General features: G+C 47.1%; 1 protein-coding gene across 3 annotated transcripts in view; it reads left to right on the forward strand.

The window, feature by feature from the left end:
* Positions 1–1,561: 1,561 nt before the first annotated feature.
* The window catches only part of flt1 (fms related receptor tyrosine kinase 1), a 31,199-nt gene continuing 9,212 nt past the window's right edge, over positions 1,562–23,548 (forward strand). The window contains exons 1-19 of one of the 3 annotated variants that reach the window (XM_049010525.1): positions 1,562–1,859; positions 5,519–5,615; positions 5,691–5,902; positions 7,046–7,170; positions 8,803–8,965; positions 9,516–9,652; positions 9,791–9,965; positions 10,077–10,194; positions 10,691–10,860; positions 10,952–11,099; positions 15,818–15,938; positions 16,702–16,810; positions 18,674–19,126; positions 19,933–20,079; positions 20,171–20,302; positions 21,187–21,293; positions 22,423–22,558; positions 22,769–22,873; positions 23,118–23,231. In XM_049010525.1, coding sequence (XP_048866482.1) covers positions 1,802–1,859; positions 5,519–5,615; positions 5,691–5,902; positions 7,046–7,170; positions 8,803–8,965; positions 9,516–9,652; positions 9,791–9,965; positions 10,077–10,194; positions 10,691–10,860; positions 10,952–11,099; positions 15,818–15,938; positions 16,702–16,810; positions 18,674–19,126; positions 19,933–20,079; positions 20,171–20,302; positions 21,187–21,293; positions 22,423–22,558; positions 22,769–22,873; positions 23,118–23,231 — 2,827 coding nt within the window. In that variant the 5' untranslated portion in view covers positions 1,562–1,801. Of the gene's footprint in view, positions 1,860–5,518; positions 5,616–5,690; positions 5,903–7,045; positions 7,171–8,802; positions 8,966–9,515; positions 9,653–9,790; positions 9,966–10,076; positions 10,195–10,690; positions 10,861–10,951; positions 11,100–13,335; positions 14,570–15,817; positions 15,939–16,701; positions 16,811–18,673; positions 19,127–19,932; positions 20,080–20,170; positions 20,303–21,186; positions 21,294–22,422; positions 22,559–22,768; positions 22,874–23,117; positions 23,232–23,548 lie in introns of those variants that run through there. The other 2 variants (XM_049010526.1, XM_049010527.1) reach the window with 2 other exon arrangements.

Raw genomic sequence — 23,548 nt, forward strand, 5'->3', positions numbered from 1 at the left:
ACTTTTTAATGTTATATGTTGCTCTTTAAGTTACTGTTGTGACCTTACTTAGCCAATAAAAATTGCGTCTGATAATGTCCAGTTCTGCAACAGCATGTGAAGTGAACAGTGGCTTAAGAAAACTACAGAGTAAATGTTGTATTTCCAATGGAGGCTCAGCTGCTTGAGTTGCAACACAATGCTGCAAATATTCTACTAGTCTATGGTTATTGGTTCCTTCCTCCATGCTGTCGTGTACTGGAGCAGCAGTGTGAAGGTAGAAGATGCCAACTCAACAAGCTGATCAGGAAGACTGGGTTAGTGCTAGGGGATGAGCAGGATCCTATTGTCGCTGTAGCAGAGAGAAGGATCCTGTTCAGACTTTGGTCAATCATAGACAACTCAACTCACCCACTTCATAGTGTTTTGGTTGGACAGAAGAGCACTTTCAGCCATAGACTCCGCACACTGTGTCAACTCCCTTTAAGCACATCATCTTCATTTATGCTAATACAGAGATTGCTGTATATACTTCTGTGTACTGTTTATTTTGAGGATGATAGCACCACACTACAGGCTTGACTTTAATCCTAACACATACACCATATCAGGATCATTCAGACACACTGATTGCTCTGACTGAATATTCCCCTTTAGACAGTGGTACAGAGAAAACATGCAAACACATCCCTGCTGGAAACTGTGCTATCTGCTAAGCAGGAGAGGGCAGCAAAAATGCATTGGCTGCATTTCCATAGTGCTGTATAACCATAACCATCCAAACCAATACCAGTCTCATTTTACAAAAGCAGCAGACTGCCTGGTTAATTAGAACACAAACTTATCCTGATGGTAATTGTTCTGTTAGGAGTCACATTTAAAGCAGCTCAGCTCTGTGGACAAACCCAGAGACCTGATCCATACCCAAAGCTGACTCTGTGTGTGTGTGTGTGTGTGTGTGTGTGTGTGTGTGTGTGTGTGTGTGTGTGTGTGTGTGTGTGTGTGTGCGTGTGTGTGTGTGTGTGTGTTTTACAAATGTCTGAGAAAAGAAGTCTGACATCACTTTTTTGGAGATATACCAGTATTAGGTATGTCTGTGAATGTACTAATAGTAAGATGAGGAAAACGGATGTGTAAATCAGCAATTACACAATCAAAAGTAACATTGTAGGTGTTTCCTGCACTCTCACCTGTCTGTCTGAAGCTGAATATGACAGCAGGCATATTATGAGTCTCCAGTAACAGTTGCTCCAGAGTTTGTTGTTTTTCAATAACTTTACTAATAGTGATGGCCTTGAAGACTACATAGGTTAATTTTATCCAAACTACAGTTACATGGTTAAACTACACATTATTTCAAAAACATTATTTCTATTGGTTCACATGCTGTCTTTATTTATTTGCAAAAGCAAATACAGCTATCTAAATTAAGTGAACATAATCTAAAAGGCACTATTTGGTATTGGGCTGAGCCTAGCCTTTGCGCTGTTGGACGGGAACGGACTGAGCCGCGGTGTCGGGGGGTGTTCCGTTCCGGCGTGACGCAAGTCCCGCCGCTGGTGGGAAATGAATAAATTCGGACCTGAGATTATAGTGGAAGAAGAAAGTGGGCGTTAAGGAGGAGTGTAGTCCTTCGTACCGTTGAACTTGTCTCATTGGAAACAACTTTTTATGTATATTAAATAATATATAAATTTTGCGTATATAGAAAGCGAAGATGGCGTGGTTTCAATAATTACCAGATCCTGGAGTGTCAGAAGTACAGAAACTGATTCTTAATCATCCTGCATCTGTGACTGAAGGAACTTTCATTTATTTAAACATGATCTACTTAGCCATATTTTTTCTCTGTGGATTTCCTGACGGGGCGTTAATGAAAGGTGAGTCGGTTATTCGTCCCGTTGACTTGCTTTAAGTATTAAAATATTCCGTGTAATTTTGGTATTTCAATGTACTTTAAAGTTTATTATTATTTGCAAGCAAGCTGCAAATTACAAAACACAGTACATGTACAGTGTAAACTTTTGAGGAAGATGGTGCATCGCCATAACACGGCACCTTCGGATTAATTCCCATTCACATTGTAAAGGGAGACGGGTTCAGGATCTTGACATGACCGCCTCCCTCTTTGGCTCCGGCTGAATCAGCGAGGGCGGTATTTCCTCGGGCTGATTAACCTGCTGAATGGAAGTGCTGATATAAATGACTGGGGTCATGACCACTTTGTAGTGACAGGAACAGACGTTAATCAGCGCATATCGGTAAAACAGACCTGCCCAAGGAACTGTGGGGGTGTCACCTCGTCAGCTCCCATGGGCAGGTATTATATGGGAAGATGATAATGATGATGTTGGCGATTATTATTATTATTATTATTATTATTATTATTATTATTATTACGACCTTGGTCGTAAATAGCCGTTTGAAAATGACGATGACACGGCGGCTCAGTGGATACTGGATAGCACTGTTGCCTCATACATCCAGGGTTCGCGGAATTACATCTGACCGGCTGTGTGTGGGATTCGCAGGGTTACCGCACGTAGTGCGCGTTTCCTCCTACAGTCCAATTGCCGATTTACAGTAGTGGGTGGATGTACGTGTTCCAGACCGTACCGTTGTCTTGTGCCTTACACTGCCTGGGATCGGCTTCAAAACCCCTACAACCCTGTATAGCATAAGTGGTTATAAGACGGATATAATTAAAATAAACTGAAAATATCATGCTATACAATTAAAGTAAATGCCACGCATAGCAACCCGAGAATGATCATTTTATTATCTGAATAGAAGAAAAATTGTGCACTTAGGGGTGGAACTTGGGTAGTCGAAGTAGCCAAATATTTTTTTGTTCTCGCTCTTCATGAAAATTACTTGCCCCTGGGGAGTGGGTGAGCTTAATTTCCAGCACTGTATGCTTTGCTGCTGATGTTTCAAGCTATCAGATATTTTCAAATTAATATTAACAAACTCAATTACTTTTTATCCATCCGCTTATCTGGGTCAGGGTCATCATCCCATGTACCACTAAAATATATTATAGAGACTTACATATAACACAAATTATATACAAATTGATTGTAGCATTGTATATATTTAGCACTGCAAAGTCAGGTGTGAAATAGTGAAAAGTACAGAATTATACTGCAATATAAGCAATAAGTCATAAGCCTGGTCCTCTGAAAGACACCCACATGCAAAGGGCATGAACATTGCATTGTAGAACCTCACAAGGCCCTTATGAGAATGAACCAAAATGACACCCTCACTGAGCAGTGAAGCCGAGCCGTGCATTGCCAGAGACAAGCCTGCCAAAGAATCGCAGTGATATGCCCACCTTCACCTCTGTGGCCGACGTTCCTCCTCTCCTTGGGGTTAAGCAATTGTTCGTCCAGTTTTCTGAATGTTTGGGGATACTGTGGGAGCTGTCGTGCTACACAGACCTTCCAGCTGTGTTCACTGTGCCTCCTAATCTCTAAGCTTTAATCGGTGTCAGATTCTTCAGTTTTTTGTTCACTGGGACATTAGTAAGTATTAATTAATATAACATGGCAGCAAAATGCAAATTCTTCCTAGTTAGGTACTGCAAAGCAATAAAAACTGAAACAATAATTTCTTTCAACTAATACATGAATGAAATGGTTGTAGTGCTGTGTGCTCTCTGTGCACCGGACATGGTGACCCAGGCAGCAGCCCAAAGCACAGCCGGTCTGTACTGCTGCAGCAGCCGCTGCTGATGTCACACACATATTGCAGACAGGTTACACATCAGATACATTCGCAGGTTATTCTCTGTCTTAATGCTCTTTGTGTTTTGCTTAATCATTTAAAATTTAAAACTAATCATTTTATTTATTCAGTAATTGCAAGGGACTTGATACTTTTTTAAGCTATAAACATAGTCCATTTATTAAGAGATATGAGTCATAAAAATTCTGTAATAAATATTTGGTATTATGCTAATACGCATGCTAATACGCGTATTGGAATCCCTGCTGCATCTTCTCTGACCAAGTGTAGATGAATAATTTATGGAAGGCAACTTCAAATAAGTCTGACTATCGAGCTATCTGGATACTATCAGTGTACTGTCAGTGTGCTATGAGTGTCCTGTCTGGCTTCTATCTGTGTGCTGTTTGGATGCTATCAGGATGCTATCAGTGTGCTATGGTGTGCTATCAGTGTGCTGTTTGACAGTGATGCGGATATTAGGGGAACAACTAGCACAGAGGGCAGTGCTAACAGGGCCAGTGAGATTAGCAAGGCAACTAGCACAGAGGCCAGTGCTAACAGGGATAGCGACATTAGCAGGGCCGCTACCACAGAAGGCAGTGCAAACAGGGACAGTGACATTAGCAGAACTGCTAGCACAGAGGCCAGCGCTAACAGGGATAGTGACATTAGCAGAACTGCTAGCACAGAGGCCAGCGCTAACAGGGATAGTGACATTAGCAGAACTGCTAGCACAGAGGCCAGCGCTAACAGGGATAGTTACATTGGCAGAACTGCTAGCACAGAGGCCAGCGCTAACAGGGATAGTGACATTAGCAGAACTGCTAGCACAGAGGCCAGCGCTAACAGGGATAGTGACATTAGCAGAACTGCTAGCACAGAGGCCAGCGCTAACAGGGATAGTTACATTGGCAGAACTGCTAGCACAGAGGCCAGCGCTAACAGGGATAGTTACATTGGCAGAACTGCTAGCACAGAGGCCAGCGCTAACAGGGATAGTTACATTAGCAGAACTGCTAGCACAGAGGCCAGCGCTAACAGGGATAGTGACATTAGCAGAACTGCTAGCACAGAGGCCAGCGCTAACAGGGATAGTTACATTGGCAGAACTGCTAGCACAGAGGCCAGCGCTAACAGGGATAGTTACATTAGCAGAACTGCTAGCACAGAGGCCAGCGCTAACAGGGATAGTTACATTGGCAGAACTGCTAGCACAGAGGCCAGCGCTAACAGGGATAGTTACATTAGCAGAACTGCTAGCACAGAGGCCAGCGCTAACAGGGATAGTTACATTGGCAGAACTGCTAGCACAGAGGCCAGCGCAAACAGGGACAGTGACATTAGCAGAACTGCTAGCACAGAGGCCAGCGCAAACAGGGACAGTGACATTAGCAGAACTGCTAGCACAGAGGCCAGCGCTAACAGGGATAGTTACATTAGCAGAACTGCTAGCACAGAGGGCAGTGCTAACAGGTACAGTGACATCAGGTTTGCCAACTCTCACACATCAGTCGTGATACGCTTTCTAACTTTCACACTCAAACAAGAAATGTTATGGGAAATTTATATTATTTCATCATAAACCTAAAATTAGCTGCATAAAAAGCATCGGGGTAGTTTGCAAACCCTACAGACTAAGGTAATAAAACTGTTACATACATGTAAATGAGTTTACAGACTTGTCTCGAATTGAAAATCTCACACCAGACGGTAACAATGGTGACATTAGCAGGGTGCGGGAGCAGCTAGCACAGAGGAAGGTGATCTGAACAGATGTTTGCTCAAACCTCATCTCTTTTCTCTCAAGGTCAGAAATCCAAGGGCAAGTATAGCACCCCGCTTCTGGACATTCAGGGTCGGCAGCTGGTAATGGAGGCCAACCAGACTCTGACATTACAGTGCAAGTAAGTAAGAAGCAGCAAGGAGTGTTATGATGGCTAACAGCTGTGGGCATTGCTAACCAGCAGCTGTGTCTGCAGGGGGCGCTGGGAGCTGGCGTGGAGCTTCCCGCGCTCTGTGACGCGTGATCAGCAGAGTGTGAGCGTGAGGGAACGCCGCTGTGGGAAACAGCAGCGGCTGTACTGCAGCACCCTGATCGTGAGCCCCACAGTAGCCCAGCACACGGGCTCCTACCGCTGCAGATATCAGCACAAGCAGAGCAAGCAGGCCACGCTCTACATCTACATCGCAGGTGAGGGGCTGCACTTGTGCAGACACTCACAATTGCAGGCTGAAACCAGGAGGCAGGGACCCTGGGGGCTGCATCTGCACAGATGCCCATCATCACATAGTCAGACCAAGAAACAGGTATAGAGCTACACAGTTAGATAAGAGCCAAAGTGTCTCTCAGAAACTTAGGGATCTGTTTGCGAAGAGTTTGGATCCTCTGGCCTGTAGAATCATTATAATCGTAGCATCTGCCAGTTTAAGGTAATCAGAGTACACAGCCTTGTGAACAGATATAAGTACTCAGATGGAGTGCGTAGATGAGTACTTTAGATGAGTACTTCATCAGTGTTTTAATGTATAGCTCATCCTTGTGAAATTGGCTGTATATAGAATTTTTTACCCCGAGAGGAGAACATAGGGGTTACCTGTTTTGTTTGTTAGGTATTGTTATCATTGTGGATCTCATTAAAACAAAGGAATGTGTTATATGTAACGTGCAAAGTTCCTCTTTAACCTGAATGTTACGGTCGGAGCTCTATCCGTATCTATAGCTACTATCAGCCAGTCCATCCATCGCTATATTTAGTAACCCTGTAGCTGCAAGCCTGCAACTGAAATAGCCACACACCGAAAGCCCCAGTCTGAGCCAGGCCATTTCCAAGGCGACGGCCTTATCTGGCACCTCAGGCTTGTGTGCTGCATCCTGTCTTTGGGCGGCGGATGGGGTTGGTACTGAGCCTGGGCTATGGACAGGGCCAGCGCCCCACCTCCCTCTCTACCGCCAGGTAGCCAGGGGGTGATGGTGGACTCCCAGGTCACACTATTAGGGCTTAGGCTGCAGGGCCAGGCCAGACAGGGCCCCTGGGAGCAATGCGACCCCCCCCCACCCCCGACAGCCGGGATTACTGGCCCTTTTTGTGCAATCAAAGCAGTACAAGGAAGCAGTGCTAAGCACTGAGCAGTCCTCAGGGTACCTTTGTTAAGTGTTCAGAGACACTTTTTCTTTTAAAGACGCCAGTATAGTGAACAATAGGGGGGACAACACCCAGCATGGTACACGGCCCAGCAATATTAGACAAGCTATAAAAACAGCAGCGAGGCCGAGTGCAAGACAATGGGGCAGGAGAGTGGCGCTCTGAGGTGGCCGGTCTCTGCGTTTCTGCAGGCAGCCATGGGCCCTTTGTGGAGCAGCAGAGCGACATCCCGGACGTGGTTTACCTGAAGGAAATGCAGGCACTGGTTTTCCCCTGCCGGGTCACCGCCCCCAATACCAAGGTGACCCTGGTCAAGGTGAGAGCGTGACTGTGTGACACGAAATATCATCAGCTTGGGTCTGTGGAAAGGTGTGCATATAGACACCTAACGGCATGCATGTTACATACATACACATAACCCTATATACAATATATTAAACACAGAGTATATTAAACAAATAACCCCTGTATATATACTGTATATACATCTGGTTAATAGGGTTAGCAATAGCTGTGCACCTCCACATCCCTCAGACTAATGTTAGCAATAGCTATATTCCTGCACATCTCTCAGATTACTGCTAGCGACAACTGTGCACCCCCACATTGTTCAGGTTAGAATTAGATATAGTTGTGCACCTCCACATAACTTATTTTAGCATTAGCAATAGCTGTGCACCCCAATATCACTCAGGCTAGCAGTAATGATAGCTATGTGTCCCCACATTGCTCAGGTTAGCATTAGCGATAGCTGTGTGGCCCCATATTGCTCAGGTTAGTATTACAAATAGCCATGCGCCCCCCCCACATTGCTCAGGCTAGCATTAGCGAATGTTATGCACCCCATATCTCCCAGGTTAGAATTAGCAAATGCTGTGCGGCCCCACATCACTAAGGCTAGGGTTAGCAATAGCTGTGCGCCCCCATATTGTTCAGGTTACCATTCCGATTGCTGTGTGCCCCCACATTGCTCAGGTTAGTGTTAGCAGTAGCAATGCACCCTCCCCACGTCGTTTTAGGTTAGCATTAGTGATACTCCCACTCAGGTTAGAGTTACTGATGTGCCCCCACATCACTCACATTTGCATTAGCGATACCTGTGCAACCCATATCATTTAGGTTAATGATAGCAGTTTACTTCCACATAATTCACATTAGCATTAGCCATAGTTATGTGCTTCCAAGTCAATCAGGCTAGCATTAGCGATAGCTGTGCACCTCTACATCTCTCAGGTTAGCATTCGCCATAGCTGTGCAGCTCCACATCTCTCAGGTTAGCATTCGCAATAGCTGTACACCCCCACTTCACATAGGTTTTCACAGCAGGAAGGATGTAGCAGGGACACATGCTGTGAATTTCACCCAAAAGAGCTGTTTGGTTTCACTGTTTACATCAATCTGTAATGTCTGTGGCTCTGGAGCCTCAGAGGTGATTACTCTAAAAATATACAAGCACCTCCGCCCCACTGCCACTGCTGCGTGTTCAAGTGTTTTTTTCCTGGAAGGATTTTGCACTTGATTCGCCTCTCTGGTCTAGCTGTTCTCACTAGGAAACAATACCCAGCAGGCCGAGCTCTCGCCTGAGCCGTCAGAGCGGCTTTCGAGCTCCCTGACCTGCAGGCAAGCCGAGGGTCTATTTCCTGTAGTAACAGGATGTGAAGAGATGGGCTGTAGTCACGTTCCCCTCTTCCTGAGGCTCCCACCCAGGGTGGGGGTACAAGGGAGGGTCTTCAGTCTCCAAAGGACTAATCACCACCAGTTCTCACCGGGGGGGGGGGGGTCTGGGCTTGGGGGTCACATCTGACATGTTCATGGGGCACCAGCTACCGAAGTAAACACAGACAGGACTGCAGTGCTGTAGGCGTCACTGCTCATCAGCTACATCCTTCTCATGGGACGTGTCTCTTTGCACTTGAATAACCTGCATGGACCCATTTGTCCTTTACAGTTTCCGGGACAAGTGTTGCTTCCGGACCAGAAGAACATCATCTGGAACAGCCGACGAGGTTTCATTATCCCAAAACCCACGTATCACTACATTGGGCTGTTCTCCTGTGAGGCCACCATCGACGGCCATCTCTACAGCTCCAAGTACCTCACTTACAGGCCAGGTGACTCACTCAGCCTGTTATATTAAGTATAGCAAACGCAAGCAACTTTTGGCAGATATCAGTTAGACCCTGTTTATACACAGAAAGCCCAACAGCCGCAGTACCTGTGCAAACAGAATAGAATAGAATAGAATAGAATAGAATACCTTTGTTACAACAGTGTACAATTTGGGGAAAAAAGAAAAAGAAATAAAATAAAGAAAATAAAAATATATTGTATATTAAAAAATATATAAATATACTATGCACTGAGATTTTTACAAGGATAAAAAAGATGGGATGAAGAGTAAAATGCAAGCATAAGTATGAGATAATAGTGCAGTAAGTCAGAAGTAACAACAGGTAAGAGAACGTGACAGTAATGCATAAAAGGACATGACCGTATATGGACAGTGCAGCACGCAGGACTGATTACTGCTGGTTCAGTAAAGCAACAGCTCTCAAGTTGAAACTGTTCCTCATACTTGAGGTATGAGCCTAGATGGTTCTGATATCTGTTGTATGGAAGGGGGGTCATGGATCTGATGGGCTGTATAATGCCTGTCCACAGTGAATAAGATCCTGGACGTCTACCTGAACAGCACGGAGTCCCTGGGCACTCTCAGAGGCCAAAGTTTTGCTTTGAACTGCACAGTGACAGCAGCGTGGAACTCCAGAGTCTCCATCAGCTGGAAATACCCAGGGCAGGTGGGTATATCGCAGTGGGGGAAAATTATTTACCTGTCCTTTGGGGGGGGGGGGTCCTGGTTCATCGTTTACACTCAAATTTAATGTGGTTAATGTGAATAACCAGATAACCAGACCTGTTCTGCAATCTGCTCCCAGAAAACCAACCAGTCGGTCTTCATCACGCGCCGCATCGTCCCAAGCAGCTCCAGCCGCGTCTTCTATAGTGTACTGTCCATCCCGCAGCTGCGCCGCTCGGACAGCGGCCTTTACGTGTGCCGCGTGCGCAGTGGACCGTCCCAGCGGGAGACCAACACCTCGTTGGTCGTCTATGGTGAGGATTCTGCAAAGCATCGACTGCTGTGGCCACCCCGAGCCCATGTGTACCTGAGCGGGCACTGCGTGGCCCAGCTGGCACCCTGACTCTCCTACCTGTGCCCCGCAGACCGACCCTTCATCTCCCTGAAGCACCGGAACGGCGCCATGCTGGAGGCTGCGGCCGGACAGAAGGCTTTCCGACTCTCCGCCAAGCTGCGTGCCTTCCCCAAACCGCAAGTCATGTGGTACGAGCTCCAGTCAGGAACTTCCCACCAGTCCACCCACGCCACCCATTCATCCATCCAAAGCCTGTGCTAACTTATTCAGTGCTGCAGGGTCTGGAGCCTATCCCAGAAGCTATGGGCACAAGGCAGCGAACAACACAGGACGGGGCGCCAGTCCATCACAGGGCACTCACTCACACACACCACAAACAATTTGGTAACTGCAATTCACCTTAGCATGTTTTTGGACTGTGGGGGGAAGCCGAAAACAACACAAGCAGAACTTGCAAACTCCACACATATAGAGCCAGAGCAGAGACTCAAACCCTGGTCCCAGAGGTGACAGTGTTAACCACTGCGCTAATTGTAGAATCAATGCTTCTTGTCCGTGTGATGTGACTATAAGGCATTAACACGGTAAACCCGCATTTAGACGAGATTGCACCCACACTAAGGCATCACCAGTAGATATCCAAGTGCTGTGCAGTATGTGACAGTGATGGTGTGCACCGTGCAGGATGAAGGATGGGGCGCCAGCCACTGAGCGATGCTCCCGCTACCATATGGATGGTCATTCTATAGTCATCCACGATGTTTCGCCGGAGGATTCTGGGGTCTACACCATGCTGGCAGCCATCCCCCAATACAAGCTGTACAGGAACCTCACGTTTGCACTCGCCGTCCGCAGTGAGTGTCCCCACCTTCTTGACCCGTCCAGCTGCTTAAAACCTCACCTGCCCCCAATCTCGCTGATCACTATCCTTCTGTGCTCTTCCAGTGAGACCCCAGATCGAAGAGAAGGCAATGTCTCCACAAGATATAGGCCTCGTCCAGTTGGGCGCCTCGAAAACGCTGCTCTGCACCTCACAGGGGTCTCCTGCCCCCAGCATCCATTGGCTGTGGCATCGCTGTCCGAAGAAAGGACAGTAAGTGTCCCCTTACTGAGAGAAGATCACATGCACACGCGCACACACGAACATGACCTACCTGCCCACTGAAGCTGCATTGGTGTATCACCATAACACTTATGGTATCTTACCATAACACTCTGGGTGGTTTTTCACGGGCTGGTTCATAGTGACCATCACACCTCTCTACTACCTTCATCTCCTCTTCTGTCCTGAAAATTAAAGTCCATATCAGACAATGTATAAGCTGCTGTTGAACTGATGCTGTCAGACCTACAGTCTTTGTTAGTCTGGTCATGCACAGCGAGGCTGTTGCTGTGTGAAACTGTCTCTCAGCAGCTTTGCTCAATCCCTCAATGGGATTTAAACCTTGGAAAGTCAGAGAATCCCATACTGCTGTCCAAGCATACACAGCATTTCCATTGCCTACCCTGACCCTAATTCAGCGAGTGCATCCACGCCTCTGTTTTGTCTACCTCAGCATGTGTTCAGGCAGTGTTTCCTCCCTGCATTCTGGAGGTTTGTCTTTCGAAGCCTTTAATGTCGCGCTTCTGTGTGTGTTTGTGTGTGAGGCTGCATGTTTTGATTGTGTGTTTGTGGAGATCACTCTGTTTGTGGGTGTGTGTATGCGTGTGTGTGTGTGTGTGTGTGTGTAAAGGCATACAAAAAAACTTCAATGGCTCACAGATCCGCGTTCCCAGGCACAATTTGTTCGTTTCTAAATCAAAATCTATGATTTAATGAAGTTCCTTTTTAGAAAGCAGTGAGATGATGTTTATTATCTCTGTTGCTCAGAAGCATCCTGGTGATGCAGAACCTTTTATTTCACCACAACACATTAATTATGCAAAACTCTCCTGAGATGCAGGCTATTCATACTCAGAATCACAGAGAGGACCCAGAACCTCAAACACACACTTAGAATTGCAGTTTGGATGCAGAACCTCACAGATACACATATACACACACAGAATTGCAGTAAAGACATAGAACTTTCCACACACATTTAGAACTGCACTTTGAATGCAAAACCTCACAGACGCATTCTCTGAATCTCAGTGAGGACACAAAACCTGACACACATTCATAATCCAGTTTGGATGCATTACTTCACACACACAGAATTAAAGTGTGGGCATAGAACTTCACACATTCACACTAAATTGCAGAGAGGGCTCAAAACCTCACACACCCATACTCAGAATCTCAGTGAGGGCATTGTCCACACACTCAAAATTGCAGTGAGAGTGGAGAAACTGACACGCATACATACTCTAAATTGCAGGGAGTAGACAGAACCTTACACACACTCAGCAAGGCACCACTGAGGTACCATGAGCAAGGTACCGCCCCCAAGCAATGCTCCCCGGGTGCTGAATTAGCTGCCCCTTGCTATGTCACAATGTCACCTATGGGTTAAATGCAGAGAACACATTTCGTTGTTGTGCACTGTGTGCTGTGGTGTGTCAACCATGACCACTGATCACCAAATCCTTCTAAATTCTTATTCAAAATTCTGAATCGCAAAATTGCAGCTTGTTTTGTGGGGGCAGCCCCACATTGTTCATTTCTTATCCTTCAGTTACTTTCTTTGTATGTTCAACTTAAAAGTTATTAAAGGAAGCCCATAATCTTTCATGCACAACAAACAACACACACTGTCTTTATGGCAGTTAACATGTTGCAGAGTGGAATGACTCTCCTCTGTGACATATCTCCTCCCTACTCCTCACAACCCCCCCCCCCCCCCCCCCCCGTGTGAATCCAGGGTAACAATGAGCCTTTGGTTATACAGCACAGCGCGTACACATGCCTCACACACAGCTCTTTCCTCACGGCGCCCCGGTCCAGTCTGCGTCCTGTGTGCCTATTTCCTGACGTCTCCTTTACGTTACTGAAAGTTCACTCGGAGTGAATATCCCTGCTAGCATGTGGGATGACCTGCTGTTTACTTGCACATGTCAGAGTTGCTGACCAGGCGCCCGTTTGTGCTACCCTGCACGCTGCCGGCGCTGTGACACCACCTTGCATGTCATTCTTCGGGCCCAGTGGGCTCACGAGCATGAGGCACGGAGCAGCTCCATTATGGGGCTTGCGGCCCTGACGCAGCTCTAACGTGACCCATTCGCTCCAGCTTCTCTGTAGATTAGGCCACCAGACGCTCGAACTGACACTAGAGGTGCTGTCACGGAGCTACCTGTGTCGTGATGTGATTCAGTGGATCGAACCCTTATCAGGCCCTTGTTCCCTCTAGCACTGCACCGCCGCTAGCCTGACGCTGAGTCGGAGAGGCCAGGGGACAGAACGGGGCCCCGGCGGGCCCCTGGCTGCTAGGGACCAGCCCTGGGAGCGCTCTTATCTCGCTCCGGCAGGACTGCAGCCAGCTTCCTGTGCCAAAATCAGAGTGCTTTCCTCTCGTTGTTTGGCTTCCTCCTGGCGCGAGACACTTCCCTGCTCCGTGATTGTCCCTCGTCTTCAAACGGGCCTCGCTTGCCTTCCTCAGGAGCTTGATCTATTCTTGAGACCACAGCCCTAGCTCACCCCCCGGCCCCCAGCACATCCCATGAAGTCCGTTTCCACGGCAGCACCCTCGGGGGCCCCCAGGAGGCACACTGCATGCTGGGAGTGCTGATGAGGGAGAGCCCAGCCAGGACCGTGCGGCATGGGCAGACCAGCGTCTTCTCTTTATTTATTTATTTTTCCCTGAGAAGAAGCAGCTCCGCCCACCATGGACACAGAGACCCCCCTTCTCCTGTACTTGAGCCATCATTGATTTCAGCTGCCCCCCCCCCCCCCAAGTTGGTACTATAGCGGATGGGACCCCCTGTGCCGATCCTATGTCCACGGAAGCTGCCACGGCCCATTTTGGGCTCCTCACATTCCCATCTGGAAAGACACTTATGAGGCGATCCGAGCTGGACTAGAAGAAACTGGCTTGCTCCTTTCTGGATGTTCATGCTGTTCCCTCTTATCTTGGGGTGGAAATGCAGCTGCTGCCTCCAAACCCAGTGACTGTCCACCATCAGCCTCTTCATCATCAGCCCTGTATTTGTAACACTAATGTAATGTTCTCCATTTTGGACTTCCTCTGTACCATGTGTGGATGTGGCTGGCTGTGAGCCACGCGTGTGTTTGTGTGTGTGTGTGTGTGTGTGTGTGTGTGTGTGTGTGTGTGTGTGTGTGTGTGTGTGTGTGTGTGTGTGTGTGTGTGTGTTTGTGTGCGTGTGGATGTATGTGCACGTGTGTCTGTTAGTGCTGCTGGCATGTGACCCTCTGTACTGGGGCGTCGTATTTTACGGGTCTTTGTCCCAATGTGACTTACTCACTTTGTAAAGATATTTCTGAGTAATATATGAATCTAATATTTAATAGTTTTATGACACTAACTGACCTTTGCTACACTTGTTAGCTGGTATATAAATATCAACTGATGTGTTTATGTGTTATCAAATGTATGTTTTTTTACATTAAATGTTATGAAAAGATTTGATTAGTTTTTCGGGCTTGTTTCTTGGAGGCAAATTGTGATGCTCACGACACATTCTGCTCATGTTGATGCGCGACATTCACAGAAACTCAGAATCAGAACCAATCAGTATCATTGAAAATGGGAAGATTATAATCAGGTACAGTGTCAGGGCAGCAAATTGCCATAACCCCATTACCTGTGCAGGTGGGGTCCTGCCTTAAGTGACTTAACTCCTCGTGGTCATTACTGCCAGCTATTCCTGTGGCTTCCTGTAGACAGTGTCCCAGCTGGGTGGTGGGTCTTGCATCTTCCTGGGAGGCGTGGGAGAATATAGCCACCTCGCTGGCCTTGAGATTCGCTGGCACGCTCCTGAGGGTGGGGTCCCGTGTCTGCTCGACAGGACGCTGGCATCTGGCCATCTCTGCCAAAAGGAAGAGCAATCAGGCACCATGGGAGGGATGATGGGTTATCAGCAACAGCTCTGAGTCACACGGGCACTTCCCAGTAATACTGGCGGCCAGGGCACACAGCTGCGTGACTACAGGCAGGCACACAGAGGCAGGTACACACGGCTGTGTTATAGCAAGCAGACACACGGCTGTGTTACAGCAGGCAGGCGAATGCAGTCAGACACACGGCTGTGTTACAGCAGGCAGGCGAATGCAGTCAGACACACGGCTGTGTTACAGCAAGCAGACACACGGCTGTGTTACAGCAGGCAGGCGAATGCAGTCAGACACACGGCTGTGTTACAGCAGGCAGGCGAATGCAGTCAGAAACACGGCTGTGTTACGGCAGGCAGGCGAATGCAGTCAGACACACGGCTGTGTTACAGCAGGCAGGCGAATGCAGTCAGACACACGGCTGTGTTACAGCAGGCAGGCGAATGCAGTCAGACACACGGCTGTGTTACAGCAGGCAGGCGAATGCAGTCAGACACACGGCTGTGTTACAGCAGGCAGGCAAACACACGTCTGTGTTACGGCAGGCAGCCACATGCAGGCAGACGCCCATATGAAGCCCTGAGACATAAGCGAGCTGCATGGGGGCTGAATCAGCACGCTAGTGGGGTCAACTGTGCTTCAGCTTCTCAGCCTTGGGTCTTCATAGGAACAATAGTGAATGTGCTGCTGGGTCATGGTAACAGAAAGTACTATGGTGAAGATGGACATGGCATTCAGAAGTGTACAGTGTTGTTACCATGGTGACATCATGGCACCAACACAATTGAACTGAGAGCCTGTTCTGTCCCTGCTGTGTCACCTAGGTGTAAAGCTGACGTCTTCACACAAAGAGACACTGTAACAGTCAGCACAAGCCCCAGGGACACAGAGAATGACATCCAGAGCATCAGCCAAAGATGGGAAGTCATTGAGGGCAAAAATAAGGTGAGAGGAGCCAAGAGCAGAGATTCCACCATCAGTTTCTGAAAGATCAGCTCATCCTCAGGTCAGACATGGTTAGGTTGAAGATTGGGAACAGCAAGAAAACTGCTGAGAATATACTTATTTATATGAATTTTTAAATATTTTCATAAATTTTAAGAAGAACATGAAGCAATCGATTTTCTCTCAGACTGTCTGTGTGTCTGTGTGTGTGTCTGTGTGTGTCTATGTGTGTCTGTGTGTGTCTTTGTGTGTCTGTGTGTGTCTGTGTGTGTGTGTCTGTGTGTGTGTCTGTGTGTGTGTCTGTGTGTGTCTGTGTCTCTGTCTGTGTGTGTCTGTGTGTGTCTGTGTCTCTGTCTGTGTGTGTCTGTGTGTGTCTGTGTGTGTCTGTGTGTGCCTGTGTGTGTCTGTGTGTGCCTGTATGTGTCTGTGTGTGCCTGTGTGTGCCTGTGTGTGTCTGTGTGTGTCTGTGTGTGTCTGTGTGTGCCTGTGTGTCTGTGTGTGCCTGTGTGTGTGTCTGTGTGTGCCTGTGTGTGTCTGTGTGTGTCTGTGTGTGCCTGTGTGTGTCTGTGTGTGTCTGTCTGTGTCTTTCTGTGTGTGTCTGTGTCTCTGTCTGTGTGTGCCTGTGTGTGTCTGTGTGTGCCTGTGTGTGTCTGTGTGTGTCTGTGTGTGTCTGTGTGTCTGTGTGTGTCTGTGTGTGTCTGTGTGTGCCTGTGTGTGTCTGTGTGTCTGTGTGTGTCTGTGTGTGTCTGTGTGTGCTTCACAGACAGTCAGCGTCCTCACGGTGGCACATGCTCATGTGCCTGGCATCTTTCGCTGTGTTGCCTCCAACCACATGGGCAGCGACTGGAGGGATGTCCCCCTCTATGTTACAGGTATGTCATTCTAGCATCATTGTTACACTGTATGCACTGATGCAACATTTTTTATAGATGTGTCAGGGTGTGCATTTGTGCCATTTGTTCATAATAAATTGGAATAATACTGTACAGAAAATCAACCACAGCTTACGAGTGAATTACACAAATAATCACAGTCAGGGTAAATCACACAGTCAGACAGATATCACTTACCTTTATAAGGTATAATGTTGTAAAAAAAAAAAAATATATATATATACTTACTAAACATCAGCCCAGGAGTCCTTCTTCATTCATCCATCCATCCATCCATCCACCTACCTTCTACAATGTACATCCAGTTCAGGGTCACGTTGAGTGTTTCCTACTCACTCGTCCACTCACTGTTGTATCATTCATCAGGCATGGAAATATTTGCTTTTAAAATGATCATCAGTCAATAAAGAAGGTAAAACTGGCACAGCATATCAGTTACAAGTTGCGTCGTTTAATTATTCTCTGTTGATTGTGCCATGCACCATCACTTTATTAGTAAAGTTTAAAAATTAACAGTTAAAACTACATTTTCTGCGAATGTACTATACAGAGGGTGGACGGAATAATGGATAGCTCCCAGCACATGGTTCATACGATATCGTGTTAATGTCAAGGATGAAGGTTTTTAGAAGAGCTTCAGTCCTTCATGGAAAAACCCTGCACTGTGTATAATGGGATGCTGATGATTTTGCACAAAGAAAATTCAAATTCTGGGGGCCATGGAGAATCGGCAACTCAACTTCACGTTCAGTGCATAGATTATCTCCCAAAATTATTAGTATTCATAATTTTCAAACATGGTCAAAAAGACAGGTAGTTCATGAGTTTAATGGAAGGGGATTTTCCAATCCAACATAGTCAACATTACGACAAAAGCCTGGATCAATATCAGATGTCCATTTTGGTAACCAGTCATCACCAGTAAATGTAGTTTAAGTGTAAGCCATGCTTAAGCTGTAAGACGTGTCACTGAGCAAGTAGCTGTTTACATCCTGCAATCTCTCTGAGCCTTCACAGTGAGTACAGATGCCAGTTTCTATGGGTACACGGTGGGGGTGTCGCTGCTTGACAGGAACTCAGCCTCTTATCGAAGCACTTCCCCGTGCCATTGCTAATGCGCTTTATTTTGAGAGTTGCAGTGGTGTTCTGGAAAGATAAACATTATCTTCCATCAGGAAATCAGAGGCTGTTTCCACGGGAAGTTTCACATGACTAAAGTAAATAAAAACTGTTTTTACCATATTCTTCTTGTTACGCTAACCCACAATAGGCATTCAACATTGCCATCAAAGATTAAGAAAATGCAGGCTAGTCTAGAAGTTCAATGCAAGCTGGTCTATACCCTCAATGCAGGTTAGCCTAAACCCTCAATGCAGGCTGGTTTATACCCTCAATGCCAGCTAACCTATACCCTCAATGCAGAATAGCCTACACTCTCAATGCAGGTTGATCTACACCCTCAATGTAGGCTGGCTCAAACTGTGTAGTTTATATCAGTGGTTCTCAAACTTTGTGCCTGGAAACCCCTCAAAAATACATTGGTCCCGTAATTCCTTTTGATATGGTAAAATTTGCAGGGCGGGGTGGGGGTCCTTTAATATACATTTTGCCGAGTAAGAGGGGTACCCAGGATGAATTTCAATCACACATGATAAAATTTGCTAATAAGTGGTTCCCAATAAAATTTAAGATTGCTGACTTAAAAAACAACCCTTCCCAATTATTTGGTGATCACCAGGGGACTCATGTACCACATTTTGAGAACCACCAGTCTGTACTTTTAGTGCAGGCTGTCTATACCCACTGGCTGAAGTGTTTCTCCTGCTCCTCTATCATCCTTAGATACTCCGGGAGGGTTCAGTATCCATCAGGAGGGGGAGCCCAGGGAGGGAATGGACCTTCACCTCCTGTGTCGGGCCAACAAGCACTTGTACACATCACTATCCTGGCATCTGACCATGCCCCCTCCTGACACCCCGACCCTGTCCTTGCCAGACACTTCAGCCACACCCCCACCTAACACCTCAACCACACCCCTGCCTGACTACCTTGCCCAGTCTCAGCCTGACACCCAGACCCCACCCCCACCTGACATCCAGGGCCCGCCTGCACCTGACAACCCAGCCCAGCCAGTCCCCAGAGGCAGCGTGTCACTGCATCATGGGGTTTTCTCCAACATGCTGCGACTGACACTGAGGAATTTGACGGTATGGGACTCCAACATCTACAGCTGCCACGTCCACCATCGGCTGACAGGGGAGGAGTTCCGGCTCGACACCAGTGTGGAAGTTGCCAGTGAGTCTGTCACTTACCGAAATGCATGACTACAGGAACATCTCACACAAATTCAAATACGCTGCTCTTCCTGTCATTGTGTGGACGTCACATTGGTCAGCTGTATGATCCCACAGTCCAGAACACCCATCAGGCACCACAGGGTCTGTTTCTCAACATTTACAGACTGGGCTGAACTTAGCAAAGCACGTTCATACCCTATCCACATCCACATTCAGTAATATTTAACTACACTAGTTCTTACCCAGTGACCCACAGACACACATATACACACACAGGTGCACACACAAACAGACACACACGCACACACACAGGCGTACACACAAGAGTTCTTAGAAACAGGGTTCTGTAACTTCCTGTGGCCATTCCCACCCTCATCTGGTTCACATGGGAATAAGCACTGGTTAGGAGGAAGGGGAAACAATGCGACTTCACATGTAAAGCAATAAACCAATCAGCTTCAGCCTCAGAACAATCAGCCAATCACCTGGCTGTCGAGACCAAGGAAAGGGACAATACTGAGCCAATTGTAAAGTGTCAGGATCTAGGAAATGGACAATAATCAATTATGTCCGGGAGGAAGATATCCAAGACAATAACTGTCTCATGTTCATCCACTTTACTACTGTCCCATACAATGTGTGCTCTTCCTCACGTCGAGCACGAAAGCCTGAAACGTAGCAACTTGTCCTGCGTATTTATGGTAACTGGACAAAGAGCTTCGAGCAGTAAGAGGTCGGGCTCCTGCTGTTTCTCGCACATACAATTGCAGCCTCACAGTCTGAGACATGCAGGTGTATCCACAGCCCTGCAAGTGCCTGTCCTGCTGTACAACCTCACCGATGGCATCGTCAATGTGAGCAGCTCCATAACCTTGACTTGTGCCGTCCGAGGAGTGCCACGTCCAGTAGTCACATGGGAGAAGAACCACCGAAGGCTGCATCTGGGATCCGGTGAGAGAGCACGCACATGCGTGTGTGATGGGTATAGCCACATGCAAGGACATAGGACTAACCTTGGTGCATTCTGGGTAACGTGGATCAGGTGTCCTCCTCACTCCAGAAGCAGGAACTCTACACATTGAACGAATCACAGTTGAGGATGAAGGCCTCTACACCTGCAGGGCTACCAATGAGAAGGGGTCTGTGGAGAGCTCCGCCTACCTCTGGGTTAATGGTAAAGATGCTCTTCTTTCAGACATGAGTACGTCCTCTTCCAGATTCAGCTGTAACTGTACCGGGACGCTTCATTAAAAAGCCTGCGATGCCAAAGCATTTGCACTTCAAACAGAATAGCAGAATCAACTAAAAGAATCAACTTACCAGTAAGAGTAACACCCATCAGAAACATGCCAAGAAACATTCAGACCACATGCACTTCATGTGCGGCTCACATATGTTTAATAAAAAGGCAGGTTCTTCCAGTGATCTGCTGCCTCAGCGCCCCCTAGAGGCTGGTCAGCTCCCTGCAGGCAGACAGAAGGAGGAATGCCCAGTGTGGAAATACTGAAACTCACCCACAATAATAGCAAAACCCTGTCCCCATTTCACATGGAAATGAATATACTACAAGCTACACCATAGAAAGTACAGTGATAAGTCATCATGTCGGTTTAGGTTTAGGGTGTGTGGACCCAGCTGATACAGGACGTACTTCCTGTCTGCACACCATCCTCTTCCAGGAATGTCCCGCAAGCAAAACGTGTCAGAATAACCTAATTTCTCTGAGTCATGTTTTGGGTAAGTGCTGATCAGGGTTCACAGGTGGAGCTACACTGTGGAGTTGAAAGGCCGGGAATCAGCGGTAGACACTGCAGGAGTCAGTATTAGCAGGGGCCTAGTTAGGAAGGAAGTGTCTGCATCCAGCCAGTAAACTCCTCAGCCCCTCCTATATACCAGCAGAGGGAAATATGAATGAGTGGCACAATTGTTTCATACTGATCAGTTGTTAATGGGAAAGGGCAGATTCACAAAAGTAAGCACAGTACCCCCCTGTGGCCTGAAAGCTGAATCACAGCTACCCTGCTGGGTGAGTAAATGCAATTTTCCGTTTCTGTACAGATTCAGCGGAGGTCTCAACTGTGGAGATCACCACTCTCACCTGTACCTGTGTGGTCGCCACACTCTTCTGGCTGATCCTGACGTTGTTCATTCGCAAGCTCAGAAAGGTGAGTGCTATGTCCCCTACAGAGGGGACTGAGTGTCATGTCCTCCACTGTGAACAACAAGCACATAGGGATACACACTATTCTCAGGAAATACACAGGAATACACACTGTACACAGCCAGTACACAGGGATACATTTTGTACATAGTGAGTACGCAGGGGTACATACTGCACACAATGAGCATACAGGGATGCACACTGTACACAGCGAGTACAGAGAGACATATACTGTACATAGTAATTACCCAGGGATACACACTGTGCTCAGCAAGTTCACAGGGATACACACTGTACATGGCAACCATATAGGGACACATTGTATACAGTGACCACACAGGGATTTATACCGTGCACAGCTAGTATCTAGGGATAGGTACTGTACACAGTGATAAACATTGCACACAGCTAGTATGCAGGGATAGGTACTGAACACAGGGAGCACACAGGGATTCACACTGTACACAGCTAGTATGCAGGGATAGGTACTGTGTACACAGCGAGCACACAGGGATTCACTCTGTACACAGCTAGTATGCAGGGATAGGTACTGTACACAGTGAGCACACAGGGATTCACATTGTACACAGCTAGTATGCAGGGATAGGTACTGTACACAGTGAGCACATAGGAATTCACACTGTACACAGCTAGTATACAGGGATAGGTACTGTACACAGTGAGCACACAGGGATTCACACTGTACACAGCTAGTATGCAGGGATAGGTACTGTACACAGCGAGCACACAGGGATTCACTCTGTACACAGCTAGTATGCAGGGATAGGTACTGTACACAGTGAGCACACAGGGATTCACACTGTACACAGCTAGTATGCAGGGATAGGTACTGTACAGTGAGCACACAGGAATTCACACTGTACACAGCTAGTATGCAAGGATAGATATTGTACAAAGCCAGTATACAGGGAAAAATATTGCACACAGCAAGTACCCAGGGAAATATACTGTACAGAGTGAGTACCTAGGGCTATACACACTGCATACACAGAGATACATACTGCACACAGTGAGTAAGGAGGAGAACACACTGTATACAGGGAGTACACAGTTAATATATATCAAAATGCAACATCACATAGGCAGGTGACACACATCTCTCCATGTTTCAGCAAAATTCCATGCCTGTCAAAGCCAACTACCTGTCAATCATCTTGGACCCTGCAGAGGGAGCCCTCAATGAGGAGGGGCACAGGCTACCTTATGATCCGGGCGAATGGGAATTCCCCAGGGACCGCCTCAAACTGGGTAAAGCCCGATGAAAACGGGCTCATATATTCTATGAAAACCAAATGCTGATAAATGTGTCATATGAGATCTGGGCTCTGATCAGGTGTTGTGGTATATGAAGTATGTGATGCATGTTCTTGTAACTGGGTATTGTGATGTGATCTGTGAAATCTGCACTCTGCTCATCAGGTCCCATGGCACGTTATATGTGTGTATAATGAATTGCAGAGAAACCCCTGGGACGTGGTGCTTTTGGGAAAGTCATGCAGGCCTCAGCGTTTGGCATCGATCATTCCAGCAGCTGTAAGACTGTGGCTGTGAAAATGCTTAAAGGTATCAAGACTTAATCACAAGGGCCACATCTGTTCAGGATGGCTATCCATAGGGAACAGAGCTTCTGCAAGGGAACACAAATAACTATGAAATAGCTTTGCTTATTGGACAGTAGAAAATTTCTTCTGGGTATCTGAAGTAAAAAAATCCCTGCATTTTAAGTGAGCAGCTACACAGATGGCCTGATGCATCAAAAATGTGTTTCACTGTATAGTTTGTAAACATCATCACTGTGCGTGTTTAGAGGGGGCCATACCTAGTGAGCATAAGGCTTTGATGACCGAGCTGAAAATCCTGATCCATATTGGGCAGCATTTAAACGTGGTCAACCTGCTGGGAGCCTGCACCAAACCAGGAGGTGGGTCTGTGCATGTGTGTTCTGTATGTGTATTTCGGGTTGTGTGCGTGATTATGCAACAAACTGTCCATCAATCCATCCATTCTTCAACTCTTTTTTGGGTCCCAGTCATAGCATAGCATAGCAGTCTGCTCCTCCAGAGGGACACCCAGGTGTTCTCAGGCCACTTGAGAGATATCATCTCTCCAGCTTGTCCTCACTCTGTTCCAGTGTCTCTTCCAGATTGGACATACCCAAAGCAGCTCCACAAGGAGACATCCAGGAGGCATCCTATTCAGATGCCCATATCACTTCAGCTGGTTCCTTTAAATGGAGAT

The sequence above is a fragment of the Brienomyrus brachyistius genome, chromosome 4 (genome assembly GCF_023856365.1).
Source record: "Brienomyrus brachyistius isolate T26 chromosome 4, BBRACH_0.4, whole genome shotgun sequence".
Taxonomy (NCBI): Eukaryota; Metazoa; Chordata; class Actinopteri; order Osteoglossiformes; family Mormyridae; genus Brienomyrus; species Brienomyrus brachyistius.